A 22614-nucleotide genomic window follows, 5' to 3' on the forward strand; every position below is an offset into this window, starting at 1 on the left:
ATTAGTTCACTATAGGTATTACAGTATACTGGAACATTCATTGCCAAAGGGAGCTGTACAAACTATAATATACAGTGTATAATACATTTCACTACAGTATGTTCAAAACACTAGTATTTATCATAAATGACTAAAGTATATTTTGTTAGTTTTTGGTTATTAGAAAATTAGAAAAGAGTCTTTGTAATGTATTCTCCTCAGCTGTGTGGTCGTGTGTATGAGTGCGCGCGTTTTGTGTATGTATTTTGTGTGTGCTTGTCTCCCTCTGCTGGCATGTGTGTGTAAGTGCGCGCGGCCTTTTCTCTGCGTGTGCACGTGGCCCTTTTGGGGTCGCGCGCGCTGAGGAGGCTGAAGGAGGCGCGCGCTCGTGTCACATTCTTCAGATGATCCGCTAATCAGCAGAAACACACACACACACACAGTCGGCGACAGACAGCAGTGGACACAAGGTACGACACACACACATTCACATACATTTACATGCACTCTCACACACGCACACCCGAATCAGCCGAGAGAAACAACGAGAGGATGGAGATCATCTGAGGGATGCTAAGGCTAAAGCTAATGCTAGAAACAAAAGGCAGAAACAGAACACACACACACACTTAAACAGAGAGAGATGGGACACACACACACACAGATGAGCAAACAAGACAGCCCCACCATCTTCAACATCCTCATCATCATCATCATCATTATTCTGTCTTGAATATTCATCAGTGTGTTTAATCATCAGTTATATCTGTGTGTGTGTGTGTGTGTGTGTGTGTGTGTGTGTGTGTGAGAGAGAGAGAGAGAGAGAGAGAGAGAGAGAGAAAATATGTATACTTGTCATATTTCTGCTTTTATTGTATTGGATTGATCAGTTTTTCTGAAGAATAAAGTTTTCATCAGTTATAAATCACTCAACCAACTCACCCACCAACCGCTAGTTAATGTTAATCAGTGCTTAAAATCAAATTAAAGTGAAAATATTATGCCACAAACACAGTACAATATGCAGTAAAATGATTATACAACCGCCTCTGACCTTACAAAAACTAAAATATCAGTAATAATCTAAATTATGGAGTACAATAAGAAGTAAAAACATATTTTAATTGTAGAAATATAAGTTACAGCTATAGAAGATGCGTACAAATATAAAACATTTAAAGCTTTATTCCGTTCAATTAATCTTCATTTCTCGAGCGCTTCTAACCAGTTCTCTCAAACCAACGCTGTAGGTTTGCACTTGACATTGATATATATATATATATATATATATATATATATATATATATATATATATATATTAGGGATGTAACGGTATTGTAAATACCGTCATACCGCAATATTAATTTTTTTCGATATTACCGAAGTCGCATGACTCGGTAAAACTATAGGTCTTCTGAGAAAATTTGCTCAGGCGAATGAAGCGAACAGGAGGTAGCGAAAACTACAATTGCCATCAGCCCATGCTTGACCATCATCCTTTGCGGTCTGTTGTCGCTACAGATCCAGTAATGCGGAAATGGAGTGTGCTGCTAGAAGCGGGGATGAAAAAGAGCTGGAAAACCCTAAAGCGGGTGTTGTCGCGCGCGTACTGAATAGCGGTGTTGTCGCGCGCGTTCTAATCAGCTGTGTTGTCGCGCGCGTACTGAATAGCGGTGTTGTCGCACGAGTTCATATCAGCTGTGTTGTCGCGCGTGTACTGTAAAGCGGGGACGGGGGGTATGTCGCGTCGCGGGGGCACTTTTGATCATTTTGGAAGGGAACTTTCTATCCAAGACTAAAAAGGGCATGTGCACTGCACAGGTTGAGCCCTATGTGTGCACGTGCCTGCAAGTTGGGGAATACGACTAAAAATCAGTCATGGAGACTGCAGAAACACAGCACACTGTTCAGATTGATGCAGACATGAGATCTATCTCACTCATGGTTTATCCTCTCAAGTGGGGGAAAGACAATGCACAACGTTACCCACTGCTGTCAACCTGGGCCAAGTCATATCTCTCTTGTCCCAGAAACCTCAGTCCCAAATGAGAGGGGATTTTCTGTTGCAGGGGACATTGTAAATACCCAGAGATACCAGCTTTTACCAGATTATATTTATATGATAATTTTTCTTAAAACCCATCTCTATCTGAGTGAGTGTGTGATTAAATGTTGAATGTGATGAGTTTTCAACAATACTAAATTGAAACTTTATTTTTTTTACATGGTTTAATATTTTTTTGTTATTAAAATTGAAGTTAGTGTTTCAAAGCTTACAGATAGATGACTAATTTGTATGTCATTGACACTTTTGGCACTTTTTTGGAGTATTTTCATAAGTTTTGTTTTTTCCTGTAAATGATTCAACAAATACCGTACCGTGACATTCATACCGAGGTATTACCGTACCGTGAAATTCTGATACCGTTACATCCCTAATATATATATATACATGTGTATATATATATATATATATATATATATATATATATATATATATATATATATATATATATATATAAAATTTATATATATAAAATTTATATATATAATTTATACAACAGTTCTGTCTAGTTCCCGTACAGCCTCTTTACCCTTTGTGTATTACTCCGCCTACATACAGCCAGCAGAAAGCAGACACTACAGATCTACAGTGTAAAAGATGCACGCTCAACTGTGTAACTGTCAGCTTATGATTTGAATCCAACGCGGAAGAAAGTAGTTCCTCATACAAAAGGGTTTTTAAGACTCTCCATGTTTGATTTTGTTTTTATATACACGATTATGGCATCAAACGGTTGTATAAACGCAATATCACACGTAGCAGGACTCCCACCAGTGCCGATATACAGCCATATCGCACTGCTAAGAGTGTGTTATTGCTTATATATATATATATATATATATATATATATATATATATATATATATATATATATATATATATATATAAATATATATTTATATATATTTATTATTATTATTATTATTTCATTAATTTATTATATTATTATTTAATCCTCTCTTCATACAATTTATTAGGTTAAATTAACTAGTCAGGCCTGTAGCCAAGGGGGGTTCGGGTTGGATTATTATTATTTTGGTACCCTTTCTCCTGTTTGGTAGCCTTTCGAAAGGATGCAGAAATAGTGATACTGTACGGTTTGGTTCGGTCACTTTTTGACAGTAGAAACGGGCCATAACCGAACGTGTGTGTTGATTTAACTGTTAATGTTATAATAATTTAGGTGATTGACTGCTGGCATAACGATGTGCATGATGTAACGTTACCGTCAGTAGCTATAGGCAGTCAAAAACTTTTCATTGCGGTTAAAGACACTTTCACTGAGCCAGATTGCTCTCGTTTCCGCTTATACAAAACAACTTGTTGCGTTTGTTCCAACGGGCATTGTCGCTGTCCATGCAACCCGTTTGGTTCACTCCGCAAGCTTACGAGCTGTGTGAGGGCGCGTCTGTGTGACATGCTGGCCGGAAACACGAGCATTTCTCATGTGAGATTGCCAACTGTGCAGACGAGGTTGGTCAGTTAAATAATGCTACTGTAGGTAATGTTTATTCAGCAACAGTTCTCCAGTACCGATAGCAGAACCGGTAATGTCAGAGCTTATTGATACTTCGGTCTTTCATAATAAAAATCACTGAGACGGATAAAGTACATAGTTTCGGTACCCATGCCTAATGCTGAAGTCAGATATTCTGCTTTGAAAATGTGCATTACGTGCCGGAACGTCTCTTTAACCCGCCCAATGCCAGTTTAGCCAATTATATTTCAGCACCCGGGTTGCCAGATTGTGGAAAACAGCGTATTTCATTCATTCAGTCAGTCAGGAAGTCTCTTAAAGCATGCGTCAGTGACTGAAATGTGACCTCTGGTGGACAGTAGCAGACTCTGAAATGAGACGCAGATTCAGAGTTCCACATGAGGTTATTAATTACCAAATAATATAAATATTACAAGTGTAAACGTTAGGTGAGCAGGTCACATTGTAACCTCGTGTCTTATCAACACGCTACACGACGAGATGCACCGTGATGAGCAGTTTGCAGTCATTCATGAGCACAGAATAGAGCACTCACTGCACTCCAGCGCAATGGTCAGGTTTATAACCTAATGAACACATATTAACCCTCTTTAACATGATTAAATGTAGATGCTGAATCACTGATATGTGTTGGTTTGCACCGAGTCTCAGTTCTGAAGATCAGTTTCAGATACTTTATTCTATTCTCCAGATCTGAGCTGAACTATCTGCTGCGGGTTTCAGTATATGGCAATAAATGTCATGTCAAACTCACATTATTAGCATTTAACACTGAATAAAGCAGGTTTCAGAATAGCGGATCTGAGTTAGGTCAATCAACTTTGAGTAGACCAACTCCGAGTTAAGCGTGCACACTGCAACTATAAAAAGGCATTATCAATGGAGGGCAGATATTACGAGTGACCATGGCAACATCTTCAAAAAAGAGATCAGCATTTCTTTCTCCAGCTGAACTTGATGTGATCATGCAAAGTTATAGCAAATATGAGCGTATACAGTATATTTAAAAGAAACAACCATCAGTGAAACAGAGACAGTCTGGAGTTGCTCAAGTTAATGCGTAGTTTTACATTTAAAGTATTTAAACATTAAAGTAAATTAAAATAAGTAATGTAATGTGTGACGTTTATACATTTTTCTAAACTTTTATACACGTTTAGCAGTTTTAATAGATTTAACAGGGCACTTGTGTGTCTGCCTTTTTTATTGATCAAGTGATAGAGGTTTATTTAACATTTAGAAGGTAAGCAGTGCTAAAAATACTCTTTAGAAAGAATAATAATCCCATTAATCTACAACAGTACACGTCGAAGGTCAATGAATTCAAGCTAATTATTTATTAAAAAAGACAAGCCATTCTCGTACGTGACTGTGTTCTGTGTGTGACTAAAATGTAGGAAATATCTTTGTTTCCAGCCAAATAAATTACATTAATTTATGTGCAAAACTGGAATAAAAGATGAAAAATAAAGTTTAAAAAATAATAAAAATAAAGTTTCCATCCAACGAGTCAAAAAAAAAAACCTCACTTCCTGATTAAACGGGCACCAAATATCTAGAGTAAAAACAGAATTTACTGAGGAAGAAGAATCTGCGTCAATTATTTCTTTATTTAATAAATGTACTCGCGCCTCAGAAGACAATGCTGACATACAATGAACACGTGGGGGCGTTTAAAGCCATGAAACGCGGAGATCTTGACACGCTCCAGACGCTCGGAGGTAATTAATAATATACACTAATACGCAAACAGTTGAGGCATTTTAGAATGACTAAAACAACATTTCAGACGTGTTACAGTGTGCTCAGCCTGCTGGTTTGTCCATTCACACACATTTCCATCATCATTTGATGACCTTTTTTATGCACATACTGTAATTTGTTCAGTAAAAGTGTTTCCGTCGTAGTTTATGCGCATATTTTCTAGTGAATAAAAGTTTATCCTCTCAGTTATGCGCATGTTTTTAATGCATATTTTCAAAAGTTAAGTGCATCATGACGTTTCCATTAATCCTTTTTATGCACGTATCCAAAATGAGCATTAAAATAGGTGTCTGGAGACGTAAGGCTAAGGCCAGAAATACAGCTTCATCTTTAAAGGGCACCTGTGGTAAAAAAATCTACTTTTCAAGCTATTTGGACAAACATATGTGTATATATAGTGTATAGCCCATCATATTGGGGTGATATAAACACACTCAGTCCTTTTTTTTCAATTTAACAACATAAAAATGGTGGACCAATTAGAGCGGTTTTAAACCCACCGCAACTTTATGTAGGAGTGCGATCCCCCCGCCCACCGAAGTGATTGACAGCTGCGCGCATTAACATGTTCCGGTAGTCGCGTGTATATGTCAACAAGACCAGACAGACATACGCAAAGCAACCGGGAATAAAAGGTCTGTTCTGGCCGCTAGGATCAGCGATCATCATCAAATGTGATTAAGAGTAAGTTTCACATGTTTAAAGTGTTTTAAAACAGAGTATGTGTGTAATTAATTACAGCGTTTTACTTCAGCTTTACTGCATCAGCACAGCCGCGTGTCAGAACAATTATAAAAGAAGAAGCTTCAATCCCGGTTTGTGGAAGTTAAATCAGGTTTATTTTGTACATTAGCATAACAGATATCCACACAGTACTGGAGGTTAGCCTGTATCCTGACACACTTGAGTGCATAAACAGTGCTAAGAGCGCTCTATCTGCCTGCCTGCCTGCGTGTGTGTGTGTGTGTGTCAGCTGCGGTGTGCGTGTGTATCTCTGTGTGTGTGTGTGTGCGCGCATGAACTTTGTAATGATATTGTGTGTGACTCATCAATGCAACTTCACAACAAATTCTGATTAGTAAGGGTTAGTTCTTACTGTAGTATCTCACAAACGCTTCGTGAGACCTGCTTCCTTTAAGTCTGTCTGTTGTCTGACGCAGCCGAGGGAGGAGATTAAAGCATGTGGGAAGGCACGTAGAAACAGTAGGCGGGCAGAACTCGGCTTAAAGGCGCAGTACAACAAAACCACCCCCTGCTGGAAATGTGTATAAAACAGCATCTTGTAAAAGGTATAATGAAAAATCTGATGGGTATTTTGAGCTGAAACTTTATATACACATTCTAGAGACGCAAAAGACTTATATTAAATCTGAAAAAAGGGGAGGAGACCGACAGAAACTCTGAGTTTAGAGAATAAAACCTGCTCCTGACCAGGTTAGATTCACATTGTAAGTGACCACAGTAACTGACTCTGAGTTGAAGTTACCTTTCTTTCAGAAACAGGCTTGACTTACCCTGCATTCTCCAGTTTAACAAACCTGCCACTCTGAAACGGAAAACCCAGAGTTTCTCTCATTTCAGGGTTAAAATACTCGGAGTTTTCACTTAACCTCCTTTCTGAAACAGGCCCCTGGAATCCAGCTTAAGACCTTTGGTGTAGATTGTGTCAGCAGCTGAACACAGAAGATTATAGTAAACTCAAACAGTGTTCAGAGTTAAAGTTCAGTGTGGTTTAATCCTCACTGCTGAGAGTCCAAACTGAAGATCAAATCCATCCATGCACAGCTCCACAAGACCCAAACCAAGCAGGAGGAGTGGAGGAACACACTTCACCAACTGACCAAAGTGAAGGAGAGAAACTTTGAGAGAAACCAGGCTCAGTTGGGCACGACCATTTCTCCTCTGGCCAGACTTCTTGTGCAGAGCTGCAGTCTAGGCGCCGGAGGCTGGAGAGCGCTGGACATCCATCGTGGAGAAGCTGCAGGTGGGAGAGGTCACCGGCTAGTGTTCAGGCCGGCCCTTCAGGATCAATGCGGACACTCGTCTGTCACTGAGGTCTTTCAGGAATCAGTCTCATGCTCTCCACTCCTCCATGACCACCACAGCAGCAGCTCAGGATACGGCCTGGTCCAGGATTATGGAGACCTCTAGAAGTGCTCTGTGGTTGGCATCATCACTTGATGAAGATGAACTTTAAATCTGAAGCATTTAGCTGTAGCAAAACATACTAAATTTACTCTATACCAACATCATGTTTTTATTTCAATAAGTTTATATAGTCTTTTGTAACCACGCCCACTTTCACGTCCACTGTCCAATCCGATGTGGGTTGAGCTGAAGCCCCGCCGCATGGCTCAGAATGATGTCACACTGATGCAGCAGTTGCAGTTTGTGTAATGATAAAGTGTGGATCAGTTATTGATTGTCGATTGGTAATAATCTGGTGTTTTTCAGCATGCTGACTGAAGATGGACGTTCCTGAATATCTGGATCTGGATGAGATTGACTTCACTGATGATTTACCTGTGAGTACTTATGAAATATGCAGATTATATTTAAAAATGGCAGATGCACAGTTGAGTAGATTTGCATCCCATAATCCAAATCATGTTCATTATACTGTAACTGCTAATTATTATTATCAGGTTATTATTATTATTATTATAAAGCAGATTTCATGTACTCGTGGTTATTTACATGGTCAGCGATTATTTACTATTTTCCATCAGCAGCTGTTTTAAAAATCGAAAATACTTTAATGCTTTTAGTCACATCATTATATTTACATATTCATGATTATCTGTTAAAGCTCAACAAAAACATATATTTAATATTTGGGTTAGTGTTTTTGCTTTGATTTTGCTTATTTCATATTGGATTGAATACATATTAGGACGTTTTATTTATCGTAAATTTAGAGTTTTCATTTTTAGTATATATTTTATTTTGATTATTTCAAGCTATTATTGTTTACTATTATATAATTAAAGTTTTATCAATAAATTATTAGCTTTCCGTCAATCCCTGAAACCCTGATCTAGATAAACTGCTTTGTTTGACTTGTTAAAGTGTACTGTAAATGTTTACATGTGCAGTGCTGAAGTTAAACTGATAGCAGTGTTTCCTAATGTGTGTGTGTGTGTGTGTGTGTGTTGTACAGTACTCATCTAAGAGCATTCCTGAACTGTGCCGGAGACATGATGGACAGAACGACGAGAGACAAGGTACTGCGCTCATTCACACACTTGTTTATAGTTTCACCAGCAGATGGCGCTCTGCTTTACAGACAGCCCTATTAAAGGGCCATGAAACCCTCTTGTTTCAGCAGGGTGTTTTCACACCTCTACTTTGGAAAAAGTCAGAAAAGTGGGCGTGTCCAGCTCTGTTTAGGGGGGAGTGTCGGAGGAAGAAAAGAGGCTTGGTGTGGGAGTGTCTATTTGGGCACGCGCAAGTTTCAGAGTCAAAACACACACCCAACAGGGGAGAAAGGGACTGTTTACATGGACGTCTGTAGTCGAATTATTTGACAAATGATTAAATGGTGGACTTTAACTGCAGTTTGGCTCTTTCATTCAGGGAATTCATTCATGCCCCTCGCGACAAACGAGATATTTGATTCGAGGAGCTGCTCTAAGCGTGTATTTTCAGGCAATGTTTGATACCACACGGCGAATGACAGAAAAAAACCTTCAGCATTTCCCGGAAACTTAAATGCACTCGGCAGGTAGTGTCAGAAAGCCGCGTGTGTTATTCCGGTCACTAAATCCTACATGAGGTTATAGTTTGGTTGTAAAGCTAACTTGTTTACACTCGGTGCAATAGTTTGTTCGATATGAATAAAATACGAAATGAATAAACAAAGAGCACTGGTCGCTCACTTACCAAATCTGTAGAGACAGGACAATCACCAGCAACTAGAGCCGCGTCTTTATTAAGAGGAGACTACAAGCGAATCCGGATCTCAGCATTTGCAGATCAGAACAGCTCTCAGGTAAACAATAATCCTCCTTAGACACGTAAGTTATTGTTGTCGAGCGTCGCGTACACTGTTAATCCACACGTGACTCCAGCTGCGCTCTCACAGAGAGAAAATGAAAACAAAACTTCACTGCAGCAAACTATAAAAGCAACACTTCACGCTTGTTTTGCCAACACAACGTGGCGTCTCTGTCGTCTGTGACAGTAATGAATATTAATGAAGCTGCACAATAGAGCGCGCTGATTGGTTTGAACCAAGCTTTACTCATGCATTAATGCAGCACACTGTAAGACGTAATAAGACACACTCTGGCACAGACGTCCAGTCTGCACGCTGGAATACACGCTATTATGTCATGACCGTGATGCAGCTTCAAAAATTAGTTTCAAACAGGAAGTACGAATTTGCTTAAAATAACGCAAAAACATCCAATTTACACTTTTTAGTGAGATATAGGTGTCCTAATAGTGTTTTTAGCAGTGTGGGACACATATACCACTGTCAACAGCTTAAACACATGTGTTTTGGTGTTTCGTGACCCTTTAAAAACTAGCCTTGAGCGCTATCTGCTGTTTAAAACTAGCTTACAGCACTATTAAAAACTAGCCTTGCGCTTCATCTGCTGCCCCCTATCTTCTGAGGTGGTAATAAATATATAAATGTTGCGCACACGGCAATAGACCTATATAAATATGAGCGTAATGACAACACAAATAAGTGCAACACAGTCTAACAACCATATAATTTCAATGTCATTTATTAATTTGATTTATTATTAACTTCACCTAAGGAGACTAGTGGGTAGAGGTCTGCATTCTTCTCTACTAGTGACTAGAGGTACAGCAGCTGCAAGTCGGCAGCTGTCCCATATAAGACTCTGGACAGTGTTCGTGTTTCTGCTGTGCCACAGAGCACCATATGTTACATATTAGATAACGTGAATGTGCACACGGGAGCAGGACTGAAAAATCAGCCCCGTGCAGACCTCTGCTAGTGGGAACAATGTTTTCAGCACACGTCTGTTCTTGGTTTATTTTAAAGACCGCCACTCGATGATCATCCTCAATGTTCAGTTGTGGCCTGTATTTATTTGTATGTATTTGATTTGCCATCAAGCTGTCAGAAAGTTTAACCTGCTGCTATAAAATCAACATGCTGCAGCTGACGCTATTGCTGAGTTATTAATCTGACGTGTAAACACTAATCCTATGAAATGTACAGGCTGATGGCTTTTTATTTGCGTGTTGTTGTTTTTTTTATATGTAACTATTAACAACTGTTGTTATCTTCTGTTTGTTTTGGATAAAATATAGTCATTCGAATAGTTTCATAAAATTTATTTAACTTTTGGAAATCCCCAAGCAACCCCCTGTCGTTGTCTCGTGACCCTCACTTTGGTAATCACTGGCCTAGAGTGCCTTCTGATGTTAAAAACTAGCCAAGAAAACCCTCTAATCCATTCTTGATTTTCTCTGTTCTGTGTGTTTTCAGCTCTGGCCATTAACTGGCCTCGTAGTGCGGCGTCTCACAGCGGTGCAGGACTCAAACCCACCGGTATCGCAGACGTCTACAGTAAATTCCGTCCTGTTAAACGCGTCTCTCCACTCAAACACCAGCCGGAGGAGACGCAGACACAGACGGAGACTGAAGGGAAGAGCTCAGAGACGGACACACCAAGCGGGAAAGAGGAGCCCAGCAAGAGCAGAGGCCTCATCAACCAGGGTCAGCAGTCAGCTTTATTTCAATATTAGTATTATTATTATTTAGATAATAATCATATAAATAATAATGACAATATAATACTACTACTAATAATAATAATATAAATAATATTGAATTATGACAATATAATAATAATAATAATAAAATAAAATAATAATATTAAGTTATGACAATATAATAATAATAATATGATTAATATTATTTATGGCATGACAATATAATAATAATAATAATAATAATAAAATAATATTATTAATGGTATGACAATATAATAATAATATAATAATAATATTTATGTAATGACAATATAATAATAATAATAATATAAATAATATTGAGTTATGACAATATAATAATAATAATAATATTAAAATAATAATATTAAGTTTTGACAATATAATAATAATATTATTATTTATGTAATGACAATATAATAATAATAATATAAATAATATTAAGTTATGACAATATAATAATAATAATAAAAATAATAATATAAATAATATTATTTATGGTATGACAATATAATAATAATAATAATAATAATAATAATGGTATGACAATATAATAATAATATAATAATAATATTTTTGTAATGACAATATAATAATAATAATAATAATACAAATAATATTATTTGAGTTATGACAATATAATAATATAAATAATATTATTTATGGAATGACAATATAATAATAATATTATTTAACTTATGACAAAATAATAATAATTATACTAATAATAATAATATAATAATAATATTTATGTAATGACAATATAATAATAGTAATAATAATAATAATAAAATAATAATTTTAAGTTATGACAATGTAATAATAATAATATAAATAATATTATTTAAGTTATGACAATATAATAATTATAATAATAATAATAATATAAATAATATTATTCATGGAATGACAATATAATAATATAAATAATATTATTTAAGTTATGAAAATATAATAATAATAATATTATTATTATTTAAGTTATGACAATATAATAATAATATAAATAATAATATTATTTATGTTATGACAATATAATAATAATAATATAAATAATAAAATTATTTGTTATAACAATATATTAATAATATAATATTATTAACCATATTATTATTTTGTTATAATATAAATATTATTATAATTTATATTGTTATTGTAATAAATAATAATAAGTAACATATTATTTTTCTTCAGTTGATGATAAAGTTTGACCAATAGTCAGTTGTTTTTACGTCTTCTGAAATCTCCCTGTGGTGAACGCAGCCCTGTTTGGGGAACTAGAGCACTACGACCTGGACATGGACGAGATCCTGGACGTGCCCTACATCAAGTGCACTCAGCAGGCGGCGACGCTGCCTCGAGCGCCCTCTGCAGGGAACACACACACACTGGTGCACTCTGAGAGCCTGAGCAGCGGGACGCAGTTCTGTGTGCTGTCGCCCGTCATGAGGAAGTCGAAATCTGCAGATCTCCGAGCGCAGAGTCTCGGGTTCGAGAACACACACGAGCAGATCCCGGACAGCAAAACCGGAGCTGACGGCGGACACGCATCCAGAAAACAAGCCAGAGGAGTGTCTCGAGAAGTGGACGAGGAGGCCAAGAAGAGCCAAAACATCCTGAATATCGTGAGAGATGGACAGATCTCTCTGCTGGTGAGAGATTTCACTGATGAAAGGATTTGAGTTTGACTAATAATCATGTGGTTTTGTTTTCAGAACTAGTAAGTCTGCATTAAAGGGGAGATGTTATACGAATACTAGATAGTAAAGTTTGAGGACAATGTTTATGGTGGCTTGAGGAAGCAGTTTGTTCAGTTTGAAAAAGTTTCAAGTTGCCTAAAAGAATGTTTAAGATCCCTGCAGTCAACAATGCAACCACTTAAAGACTGAAGCAAGCCAGTGAAAAGATTTAAAGTTGATTACTGTGTCTGACGGTGGTAATAGCATGAGTCAGCATGATTCTAGCATGAATTGGCATGATTCTAAGTAATTAGCATGTTATTAGCATATTTCTAAAATAAATTAGCATGCTGCTAGCATGTTTCTAGCATGAATTAGCATGTTATTAGCATGATTTTAGCATGAATTGGCATGTTGTTAGCAAGATTTTAGCATGAATTAGCATGTTAACATGATTCCACCATAAATTAATGTGTTGTTAGCATGATTCCAACATGAATTAGCATGTTGTTAGCATGATTTTAGCATGTTGTTAACATGATTCCAACATGAATTAGTATGTTGTTAGCACGATTCGAGCACAAATTAGCATGTTCTTAACATGTTTCTAGCATGAATTTGCATGTTGTTAGCATGATTTTAGCATGAATTAGCATGTTGTTAACATAATTCCAACATGAATTAAAGTGTTGTTAGCATGATTCCAACATAAATTAGCATATTGTAAGCTTGATTTTAGCATGAATTGGCATGTTTCTAGCATGAATTAGCATATTGTTAGCATGTTTCTAGCATGAATTAGTGTAACGGAGGCCAGCTAGTGAGTGCTGTGCAGGTAAACCTCACTCCTCTGACCTCTAAAGGTGCTCTAGTGACAAACACTAGAGGCCATGGTCTTTAGCCTCCTTGGTAGAGCAACCAACTTCCATGCGGAAGGTCGCCGGTTCAAAACCAGCTCGGAGCGGGTTGGGTGGCATAGGACCGACGGGGTTACATTAGCATGTTGTCAGAATAATTCTAGCTTGAATTAGCATATTGTTGGCGTTATTCCAACATGAATTAGCATGTTTCTATCATGAATTAGCATGTTGTTAGGATGATTTTAGCATGAATTAGCATGATTTTAGAATGAATTAGCAAGTTGTTAACATGATTCCAACATGAATAAACGTGTTGCCAGCATGATTTAAACATGAATTAGCATGTTGTTAGGATGATTTTAGCATGAATTAGATTGTTGTTAACATGATTCCAACCTGAATTAGTATGTTGTTAGCACGATTCGAGCAAGAATTAGCATGTTGTTAACATGATTCTAGAATGAATTAGCATGTAACTAGCCTGATTCTAACTCGAACTTGCATGATTTTAACATGAATTAGCATATAACTAGCCTGATTCCAGCTTGAATTAGCATGTTGTTAACATGATTCCAACATGAATTAGCATGTGCTAGCATGACTAGCATGTCACTAGCATATTTCTAGCACGATTAGCATGTCAGTAGAATGTTAGAATTATTAGCATGCGTTAGAATAGCTAGTCACAGTCTATGAGACAGTTTCTAGGGTGCTGATATTGGTTGCTAGGGAGTGGCTAGTAAGTTCAAAGGTCGTCAGTTGGAGTTGAATGAGGCCAGAAGTCAATGGGACTCTTGGGAAATTTCTAGGTTGTTTTTCGGAAAACTTAAAGTCGGATCTGTTAGAAAAGACATAGCAACCCGAGTCAGACCAGTATGAAGGTTTGACGAAAGTTTGAAGGATATAGCTTGAAAGGTTTAGGAGGAGAAGCACTTTAAAATCAGCCTCAATATGATGCACAAGCTCTGCACACCTGTCTTTGGGAATTTCTGCCCATTCCTCTTTGCAGCACCTCTCAAGCTCTATCAGGTTGAATAGGAAGCGATAGTGTGCAGCCATTTTCAGATCTCTCCAGAGATGCTCAATAGGATTTAGGTCTGGGCTCTGGCTGGGCCACTCAAGGACATTCACAGAGTTGTTGTGCTACTCCATTGATATGTTGGCGGTGTGCTTTGGGTCACTGTCCTGCTGGAAGATGAATCGTATGGTATGTTAGTATGCCTATTGGGATGCAGCCACAGGTGTCTGTAGCTCCGCCCTCTTCAGAAAAGAGCTCAATCTCATTTGCATTTAAAGTGACAGTCACCAAAACGCCACAATCAGGATCAAAGGCTGAAAGGGTCAGTGTCAGAGAGCTGGAGAACATCATCTGTGTGCTGTTCTCAGCTCAAACTCAAACACACGCTCTCTAGAAACAGCAGAGACGCATGTACAGCTTGTCAGTACCTCTAGGATTATGCAAAAAAAAATCTGATCTGAATGCTTGATTATGTGGTGAGTTTTTGTGTCAAATTTTGCAGCATTTCTTTTATTGTTTTACTGTGAAAATAGACACAGATGTACACATCTGATCATGCTTTTAAATGTAAAACTATGCAGATGGTGCTCTGTGGCACAGCAGGAATTTAAACAGTGTCTCAACCATGCAAAATATGCAGGAAATTTACAAAAATGCAAACTTCACACAGTATTTTCCAACATTTGCTGGACTTTGCGGTAAATTAAGTGATGGCAGAAAAGTGAAATGCTGAAAACTCTGTAAAATGCGTCCATTTTGAATCAAATGATGTGCTTTGATGTGTTGTTTTCAATATTGCTCAGGAATGAGAATTGTCATGTGTGTTGCACAGCCTCACTTTGCGGCGGAGAATCTGGAGCTGATCAGAGACGAGGACGGGAATAATCTTCTGCACGTGTCTGCGGCTCAGGGACACACAGACTGTCTGCAGCACCTGACGTCTCTCATGGGTGAAGACTGCCTGAACGAACGCAATAAACAGCAGCTCACGCCTGCAGGACTCAGCGTACGGGTGTGTGTCACATCACACACACACACAGTCACAGTACAGCTGCACACTATAAATAAACAATAAACTAAATATATTTAATAAACTAAATGAATCGCATGCATTGGGTGTTTAGGCAAATCTGACCAATCAGAGGTGTTTACCAAGTTTAACCCCGCCTCTCCAGTAGCTGAAAATCAACACTTAGGGCTCGTTCACACCAAGCACGAAAACTATGAGGTAGTGCTGGACACACATTAATCACAGTAAATCACATCCACAATAAAAGTTTTTGACATTATAAAAGTGTGTGCGCTGTGCATATTTATTATTAATATATAGATATCGAATGCATGCATTTCTATGAACAAATGTTTATTTATGTTCATTATAATATAATATATATGATACAAATTATATTTAAATAACTATGTAGTCAAATTGTTTTGTATAGTTTTGTTTCTATGTATGTGTATAACATACACTCACTGGCCACTTTATTAGGCACACCTTTCTAGTACCGGGTTGGACCCCTTTTGCCTTCAGAGCTGTCTTAATCCTTGTCAGAGATTCAGCAAGCTGCTGGAAATATTCCTCAGAGATTTTGCTCCATATTGTCATGATAGCATCACACAGTTGCTGCAGATTTGTCGGCTGCACATCCATGATGCCAATCTCCCGTTCCATCACATCCCAAAGCTGCTCTATTGGATTGAGCTCTGGTGACTGTGGAGGCCATTTGAGTACAGTGAACTCATCGTCATGTTCAAGAAACCAGTCTGAGATGATTGAGCTTTATGACATGCTGCGTTATCCTGCTGGAAGTAGCATCAGAAGATGGAGACACTGTGCTCATAAAGGGATGGACATGGTCAGCAGCAATACTCAGGTAGGCTGTGGCGTTGATGCTCAATTGGTACTAATGGACCCAAAGAAAATCTCCCCCACACCATTACACCACCACCACCAGCCTGAACCGCTGATACAAGGCAGGATGATCCATGCTTTCATGTTGTCTGAGCCGAGCATCCGAATGTGTCAGCAGAAATGGAGACTCATCAGAGCAGCAACGTTTCTCCAATCTTCTATTGTCCAGTTTTGGTGAGTCTGTGTGAATTGTAGCCTCAGTTTCCTGTTCTTAGCTGACAGGAGCGGCACCCGGTGTGCTCTTCTGCTGCTGTAGCCCATCCGCCTCAAGGTTGGCCGTGTTGTGTGTTCAGAGATGCTCTTCTGCAGAGCTCGGTTGTAACGAGTGCTTATTTGAGTTACTGTTGCCTTTCTATCAGCTGGAACCAGTCTGGCCATTCTCCTCTGACCTCTGACCTCATCCACAAGGCATTTGCGTCCACAGAACTGCCGCTCACTGGATATTTCCTCTTTGTCGGAGCATTCTCTGTAAACCCTGCATGGTTGTGCGTGAAAATCCCAGTAGATCAGCAGTTTCTGAAATACTCAGAGCAGTCCGTCTGGCAGCAACAACCATGCCACGTTCAAAGTCTCTTAAATCCCCTTTCTTCCCCATTCTGATGCTCACTCTGACCTGCAGCAGATCCTCTTCACCATGTCTACATGCCTAAATGCAGTGAGCTGCTGCAATGTGATTGGCTGATTAGACATCTGCGTTAACTAACAGCTGGACAGGTGTGCCTAATAAAGTGGCCGGTGAGTGTATTATGTCAAAACAAACTTTAATTTGAATGTGTTTAATTTTAATTAATGTCCGCCCAGCTCTAACTTTAATGGAAGCTGTTTAGCTGATGTAGAAAACAGACCACACTCACTGATTACATCATCCTGCACTCATGGGCGTGTACTGACGTTTGTCCAATCAGATGATCTAGAGTGAGCACTAGATCAAGAGTGGCAGCTGTGATATCATGTCATGTGATGTGTTTGTGTGTATAGAACGGTCATCTGGAGTGTGTTCGCTGGATGGTGAGCGAGACGGAGGCCATCGCGGAGCTCAGCTGTACTAGAGAACACCCGAGCCTCATTCATTACGCTGCTCGATACGGTCAGGTGAGCGACTGGAGTAAACAAACACACACTCACTATGAAAAATATCCATGAATGAGCAGTTTTCAGTATTTAATGATTCATGTTTTATTTAGTTAATGTTGATTTCTGCAGGTGAGTTGCATTATGGGATCTTGATCTCTCTTCCAGCAGCTTTTAACCTTGATCAGTGTGTAAAAGTGTGTGTTCTGCACATGTGTAATAGTGTGCAGTGCTGTATTGTGTGTGTGTTGGTGTTGCATATTAGCTTGCAATAAACTGCAGCACATTTACTTTTACTCTGCACTCTTATTCCTCTACAGATCATCTCTGATATTATTTTAAACCACTAAAATGTCAATAAAGGCTCTTTGTTAAGCTGCAGAGTTGAATTATCAACATCAGCAGTCGACAGAGCAGAGATCAACATCCCATAAATAAACTCTCTCTCTTTCTATGTGTGTGTGTGTATGCGCATGCATGTACGTGTGTGTGTGTGTGTTGCAGGAGCGTGTGCTGCTGTGGCTGCTGCAGTTTATGCAGGAGCAGGCCATCTCTCTGGACGAGCAGGATCAGAACGGGAACTCTGCGGTTCACGTCGCCGCTCAGTTTGGTCATCTGGGCTGCCTTCAGGTGCGACACACTCAGACAGGAAGCGGCTCTCCCTCACGCTTCCTGCTGCACTTCCTGCAGACTGGAAGAAAAACACTGGCTCTCCCTCACACTGATCAATCTGCGAGCAGTTTCACGATCAAAACTGTTCAGAAAGAGTGAAGATGCTGGATGGCATTATACATTACGGTTCTGTTAGTGTTAGTAAATCTATTTCATCAATGAGCAGTACATTTATACACTGTACATCTGTAAAACATTAGCTAATGATTGTAGATTAGTCTTTGTTAGCTGGTTAACTCGCAGTGCGTGAACTATTCCTAACTAGCAAACTTCTGCTTTTAGTAATGCATTAGTGAATGTTGACTTAATCACGGTGTGATGAGACGCTTGCGCCATCTAAAGTGCTATTCCCTCGCCAGGGTTGCGCTAGTTACAGAAAAAAAGTACCTATATACTAGAGAGGGGGGACTCGAGTCACATGACTTGACTCGAGTCAGACTTAAGTCACAAAATGTAGGACTTGAGACTTGCTTGACAAATATCCAAAAAAGACTCGACTTGACTTGGACTTGACTGTCAGGACTTGAGGCTTGACTTGGACTTGAGTTAAATGACTTGAAAAAGGACTTGTCTTTGTTAAATACACAACGTTTGTTTTATATTCAGCATTTAAAAACAAAACCAGAAGTTACGCATGCGCAGTATTAGCAGCTCATCGCTTCTCAGATCGGTCTGAAAGAATCGGTTGAATTTGCTGGACTGGATCATTCGGTTCATTAAGAAGAACCGCTTTAAATGATTCATTAGATTCATTTGAACAATTCATTTGCTATTCGGCCATCAGATAATGCTGTGATGAAAAATGTAAGGCGCTCCGCCAAAGATAGCCTATTGTACGGGTTTAAAGTTTACAAACAAGACAGCTAATCAAAACTTATACTTTTATATATGACTCAGTGCTTGTGTATATTTAGTGACAGTCATTATCATTCTTCTACACTGTTTTGTATCCGCCTAATTTAACCAAACTTGATGATGTCATCAGGCTAATACACAGGCTATTTTATATACACTTCTATAATGCTTTGGCATTTAGGTTTGCTTTGAACTTGAAAGAGGGATGCAGTTTTGACCTGTGAGCGGTGCTCATGGCTCCTGAATAAGAGAAAGTGGATGTTTTTTTTTTTTAACAGTTTTTTTTTTTTACTTTAACCCATTGACAGTAAACGGTGTATAACACTGTCATAATAAAATAAATTATTGTACAAACATTACTACAAACAATTTACCGGTGGAAAAAAATGAAGAATTAAGTTAGGCAAAACAAGAAACCATTTCAGACCATGGATCTCAAAACATCTGTATGTGTGGAATGGGCTATATATATATATATATATATATATATATTATTTGGAATCTGAAGGTTCAAAATGACATTTAGGGTGCTTTCACACCTGTGAATCGATTCAGTTGTTCCGAAACAGAGATTAAAATTGTTACGTTGTTGCTCTTTGCTCTTGGAGCGGTTCGCTTTCACACTGCAAAGTTTCTAATCGGACCAAAAGAGCTAAAGCAAGTCACGTGCGAGTAAACTCTCCTCACATTGGTCAGAGTGTCAGGGTTTATTTTGCAGCGTCCCACTCAGCTGTCAGGAGAGGTGGTGGTTTGGTGGTGATTGACAGGGTGCGCACGCGTGACGTGTCTGAGGAGAGACACGGTGGGGAGGGGTGAGAAGGGTGCGCGACGATGCCTATTTGAGGACCGGGAGAGAGACGCGAGATTACCGAGAGATCATCACTTGTTTGCGGGCATCCGGAGACTCACGAAACTTCCTGCCATACTCATAATTCTCTCTTCATATAGCCGTAAGCCTATTACATATCCATAAAACACTGTGATATAACCGCGCTCGGATCTGATCACTTTCTCACTGCAATCGAACCGCTCCAGGGTTCGTTTCAATCGAGCCGAGACCACCTCATTCAAGCGATCTCGGAGCAATTACTTTGGCGCGGAACAGAGCGCGATTGCCCTGTTCACACATGCCAATCGAACCGCGCTAACTGGGCAAACGAGATACGTTCCGAAACAAAAGTGTAGGTGTGAAAGCACCCTTAGAGTTCATTCTTAGCCATTCATATCACTAATCAACACATTTGTTTTATTGGAGTTATTGAAATGTACAAAATGTCTTCGAGGAAGATGATCTTTACTTTAAACACAATAATGTTTTTTGTAATAAAAGAAAAACTTATCGTTTTGATTCAATCCCCCCCCCCTCCCCCAAAAATGTACCTGCGTACTTTAGGATTGGTTTTGTCATTAAGGGTCTTGTTTATTAATAGTGTAATATTTTAATGACTTTGAAGTAAGCACACTCATTCCCCTAAGCAGAAAGCCATCTGATTCTGATATATATATATCTATATATATATATACACAACAGTTCTGTCTGGTTCTCAAATCTGATTGGCTGATAGCCGTGTGATATTCTGCAATATCATAACTCCTACTGCCTCTTTACCCTTTGTGTATTACTCCGCCCACATACAGCCAGCAGAAAGCAGACACTACAGATCTAAAGTTTAAAAGATGCACGCTCAGCTGTTTAACTGTCAGCTTATGATTTGAATCCAATGTGGAAGAATGTAGTTCCTCATACAAAAGGGGTTTTAAAACTTTCCGTGTTTGATTTTGTTTTATATACACAATTATGCCGTCAAACTGTTGTATAAACGCAATATCACACGAGTAGCAGTGCAATATGGCTGTATATTGGCCATCACACGCCTCCCACCAGTGCCGATATACAGCCATATCGCACTGCTACTCGTGTGATATTGCTCATATATATATATATATATATATATATCATTAGATTGACTTGAAAGTGACTTGCTAGACCAGGCTACGACCTAACGTGACTTGAAATAAGCAGTGACTTGACTTGAGTCTGACAAAAAATGACTTGACTTGCTTAAGACTTATGACTTGAGACTTGCTTGTTACTTGCACATGTGTGACTTACTCCCACCTCTGATAAGTACAGTTACTAGTTACTTAACTCAAAAAAGAACTCAATTACTTGATCGATTACTTACACCAAAAAGTAATGCAATACTGTTAAGAGTAAAGGACATTTTAATGCTCCCATTAATGCCTTAAACAACACTTCAGTGCTGCATGGAGAATACTCTGCAGATCGGCCTCTCAGTTTAATTAATCTGCATTCTCACAACTAAAACGCAAGACTTGAACAGAAAGTCATTTTAAACACTCATTTATTTAAGTGAGACCAGCAGCACAAAAACAATATCACAAGATGATAAACAAGCTGAATCATATATTCAGAAACAAAAAGCAAAAACTAAAGTTTGTTCAGCGTCTGAAAACTATTTATATTTAACCCTTAAACTTGTTCCTTCACAGCTTGAGTATGAAAATAGCGACAATATACAACAAACACCTTTATAAAGTAATCTGAATTATCATTCACAATCAATTTCTGTCTCTCTGTGTGTGTGTGTGTGTGTGTGTGTGTGTGTGTGTGTGTGTGTGTGTGTGTGTGTGTGTGTGTGTGTGTGTGTGTGTGTGTGTGTGTGTGTGTGTGTGTGTGTGTGTGTGTGTGTGTGTGTGTGTGTGTGTGTGTGTGTGTGTGTGTGTGTGTGTGTTTCTCAGACTCTGGTGGAGTACGGCTCTAATGTGACGGTGCAGAATCAGCAGTGTGAGCGCGCGTCTCAGTGTGCGGAGCGTCAGGGTCACACCACCTGCTCCAGGTACCTGGTGGTGGTGGAGACCTGCATGTCTCTGGCCTCGCAGGTGGTCAAACTCACCAAACAGCTGCACGAGTAAGAGATGCACTCACTCATGTGTCTGACCGACCGCTGCTGAAGGTGTGGAGTGTGTGATGCCGGTGTGTGTGTGTGTGTTTCTGACAGGCAGACCACGGCGCGGGTGGCTCTACAGAATCAGCTTCAGCTTCTGTTGCAGACACAAGAGCCTAACGGCAGACCACCATCTCCCAGGTCTGACAACACACACACACACACACACACACACACACACACATGTATAATGTACAGCAACCGGCCCATTTTTAGATGCATTTCATATCAACTGGCCCATTTATAGATGTATTTCCTAGCAACCAGCCAGTTTTTAGATGTCTTTCATTGAAAACGGCCCATTATTAGATGCATTCCATAGCAACCGGCCCATTTTTAGATGTATTTCATTGCAACCAACTTATTTTTAGATGTATTTCATAGCAACAGGCACATTTTTAGATGTATTTCATAGCAACAGACTTATTTTTAGATGTTTTTCTTAGCAACCGGCCCTTTTTTAGAAGCATTCCATAGCAACCGGCCCATTTTTAGATGTATTTCATAGCAACCGGCCCATTTTTAGATGTATTTCATAGCAACCGGCCCATTTT

At 38.8% G+C, this 22614-nt stretch overlaps 1 protein-coding gene across 16 annotated transcripts in view; it reads left to right on the forward strand.

The window, feature by feature from the left end:
• The first annotated feature begins 326 nt into the window (after positions 1-326).
• The window catches only part of sncaip (synuclein, alpha interacting protein), a 31876-nt gene continuing 9588 nt past the window's right edge, over positions 327-22614 (forward strand). For 15 of the 16 annotated variants that reach the window (XR_015497343.1, XR_015497342.1, XR_015497335.1 and 12 more), the window contains exons 1-10: positions 327-449; positions 7761-7831; positions 8467-8530; positions 10777-11007; positions 12285-12673; positions 15411-15590; positions 17472-17585; positions 18069-18194; positions 21855-22024; positions 22115-22201. Coding sequence is in view for 3 of the 16 variants with exons in the window: in XM_087263993.1 (XP_087120119.1) it covers positions 7775-7831; positions 8467-8530; positions 10777-11007; positions 12285-12673; positions 15411-15590; positions 17472-17585; positions 18069-18194; positions 21855-22024; positions 22115-22201 (1418 nt within the window). In the remaining 13 variants the exon portion in view is untranslated. Of the gene's footprint in view, positions 450-7758; positions 7832-8466; positions 8531-10776; positions 11008-12284; positions 12674-15410; positions 15591-17471; positions 17586-18068; positions 18195-21854; positions 22025-22114; positions 22202-22614 lie in introns of those variants that run through there. The other variant, NM_001113636.2, reaches the window with a different exon arrangement.

The sequence above is a fragment of the Danio rerio genome, chromosome 8 (genome assembly GCF_052040795.2).
Source record: "Danio rerio strain M-AB ecotype USA chromosome 8, GRCz13ab, whole genome shotgun sequence".
NCBI lineage: Eukaryota > Metazoa > Chordata > Actinopteri > Cypriniformes > Danionidae > Danio > Danio rerio.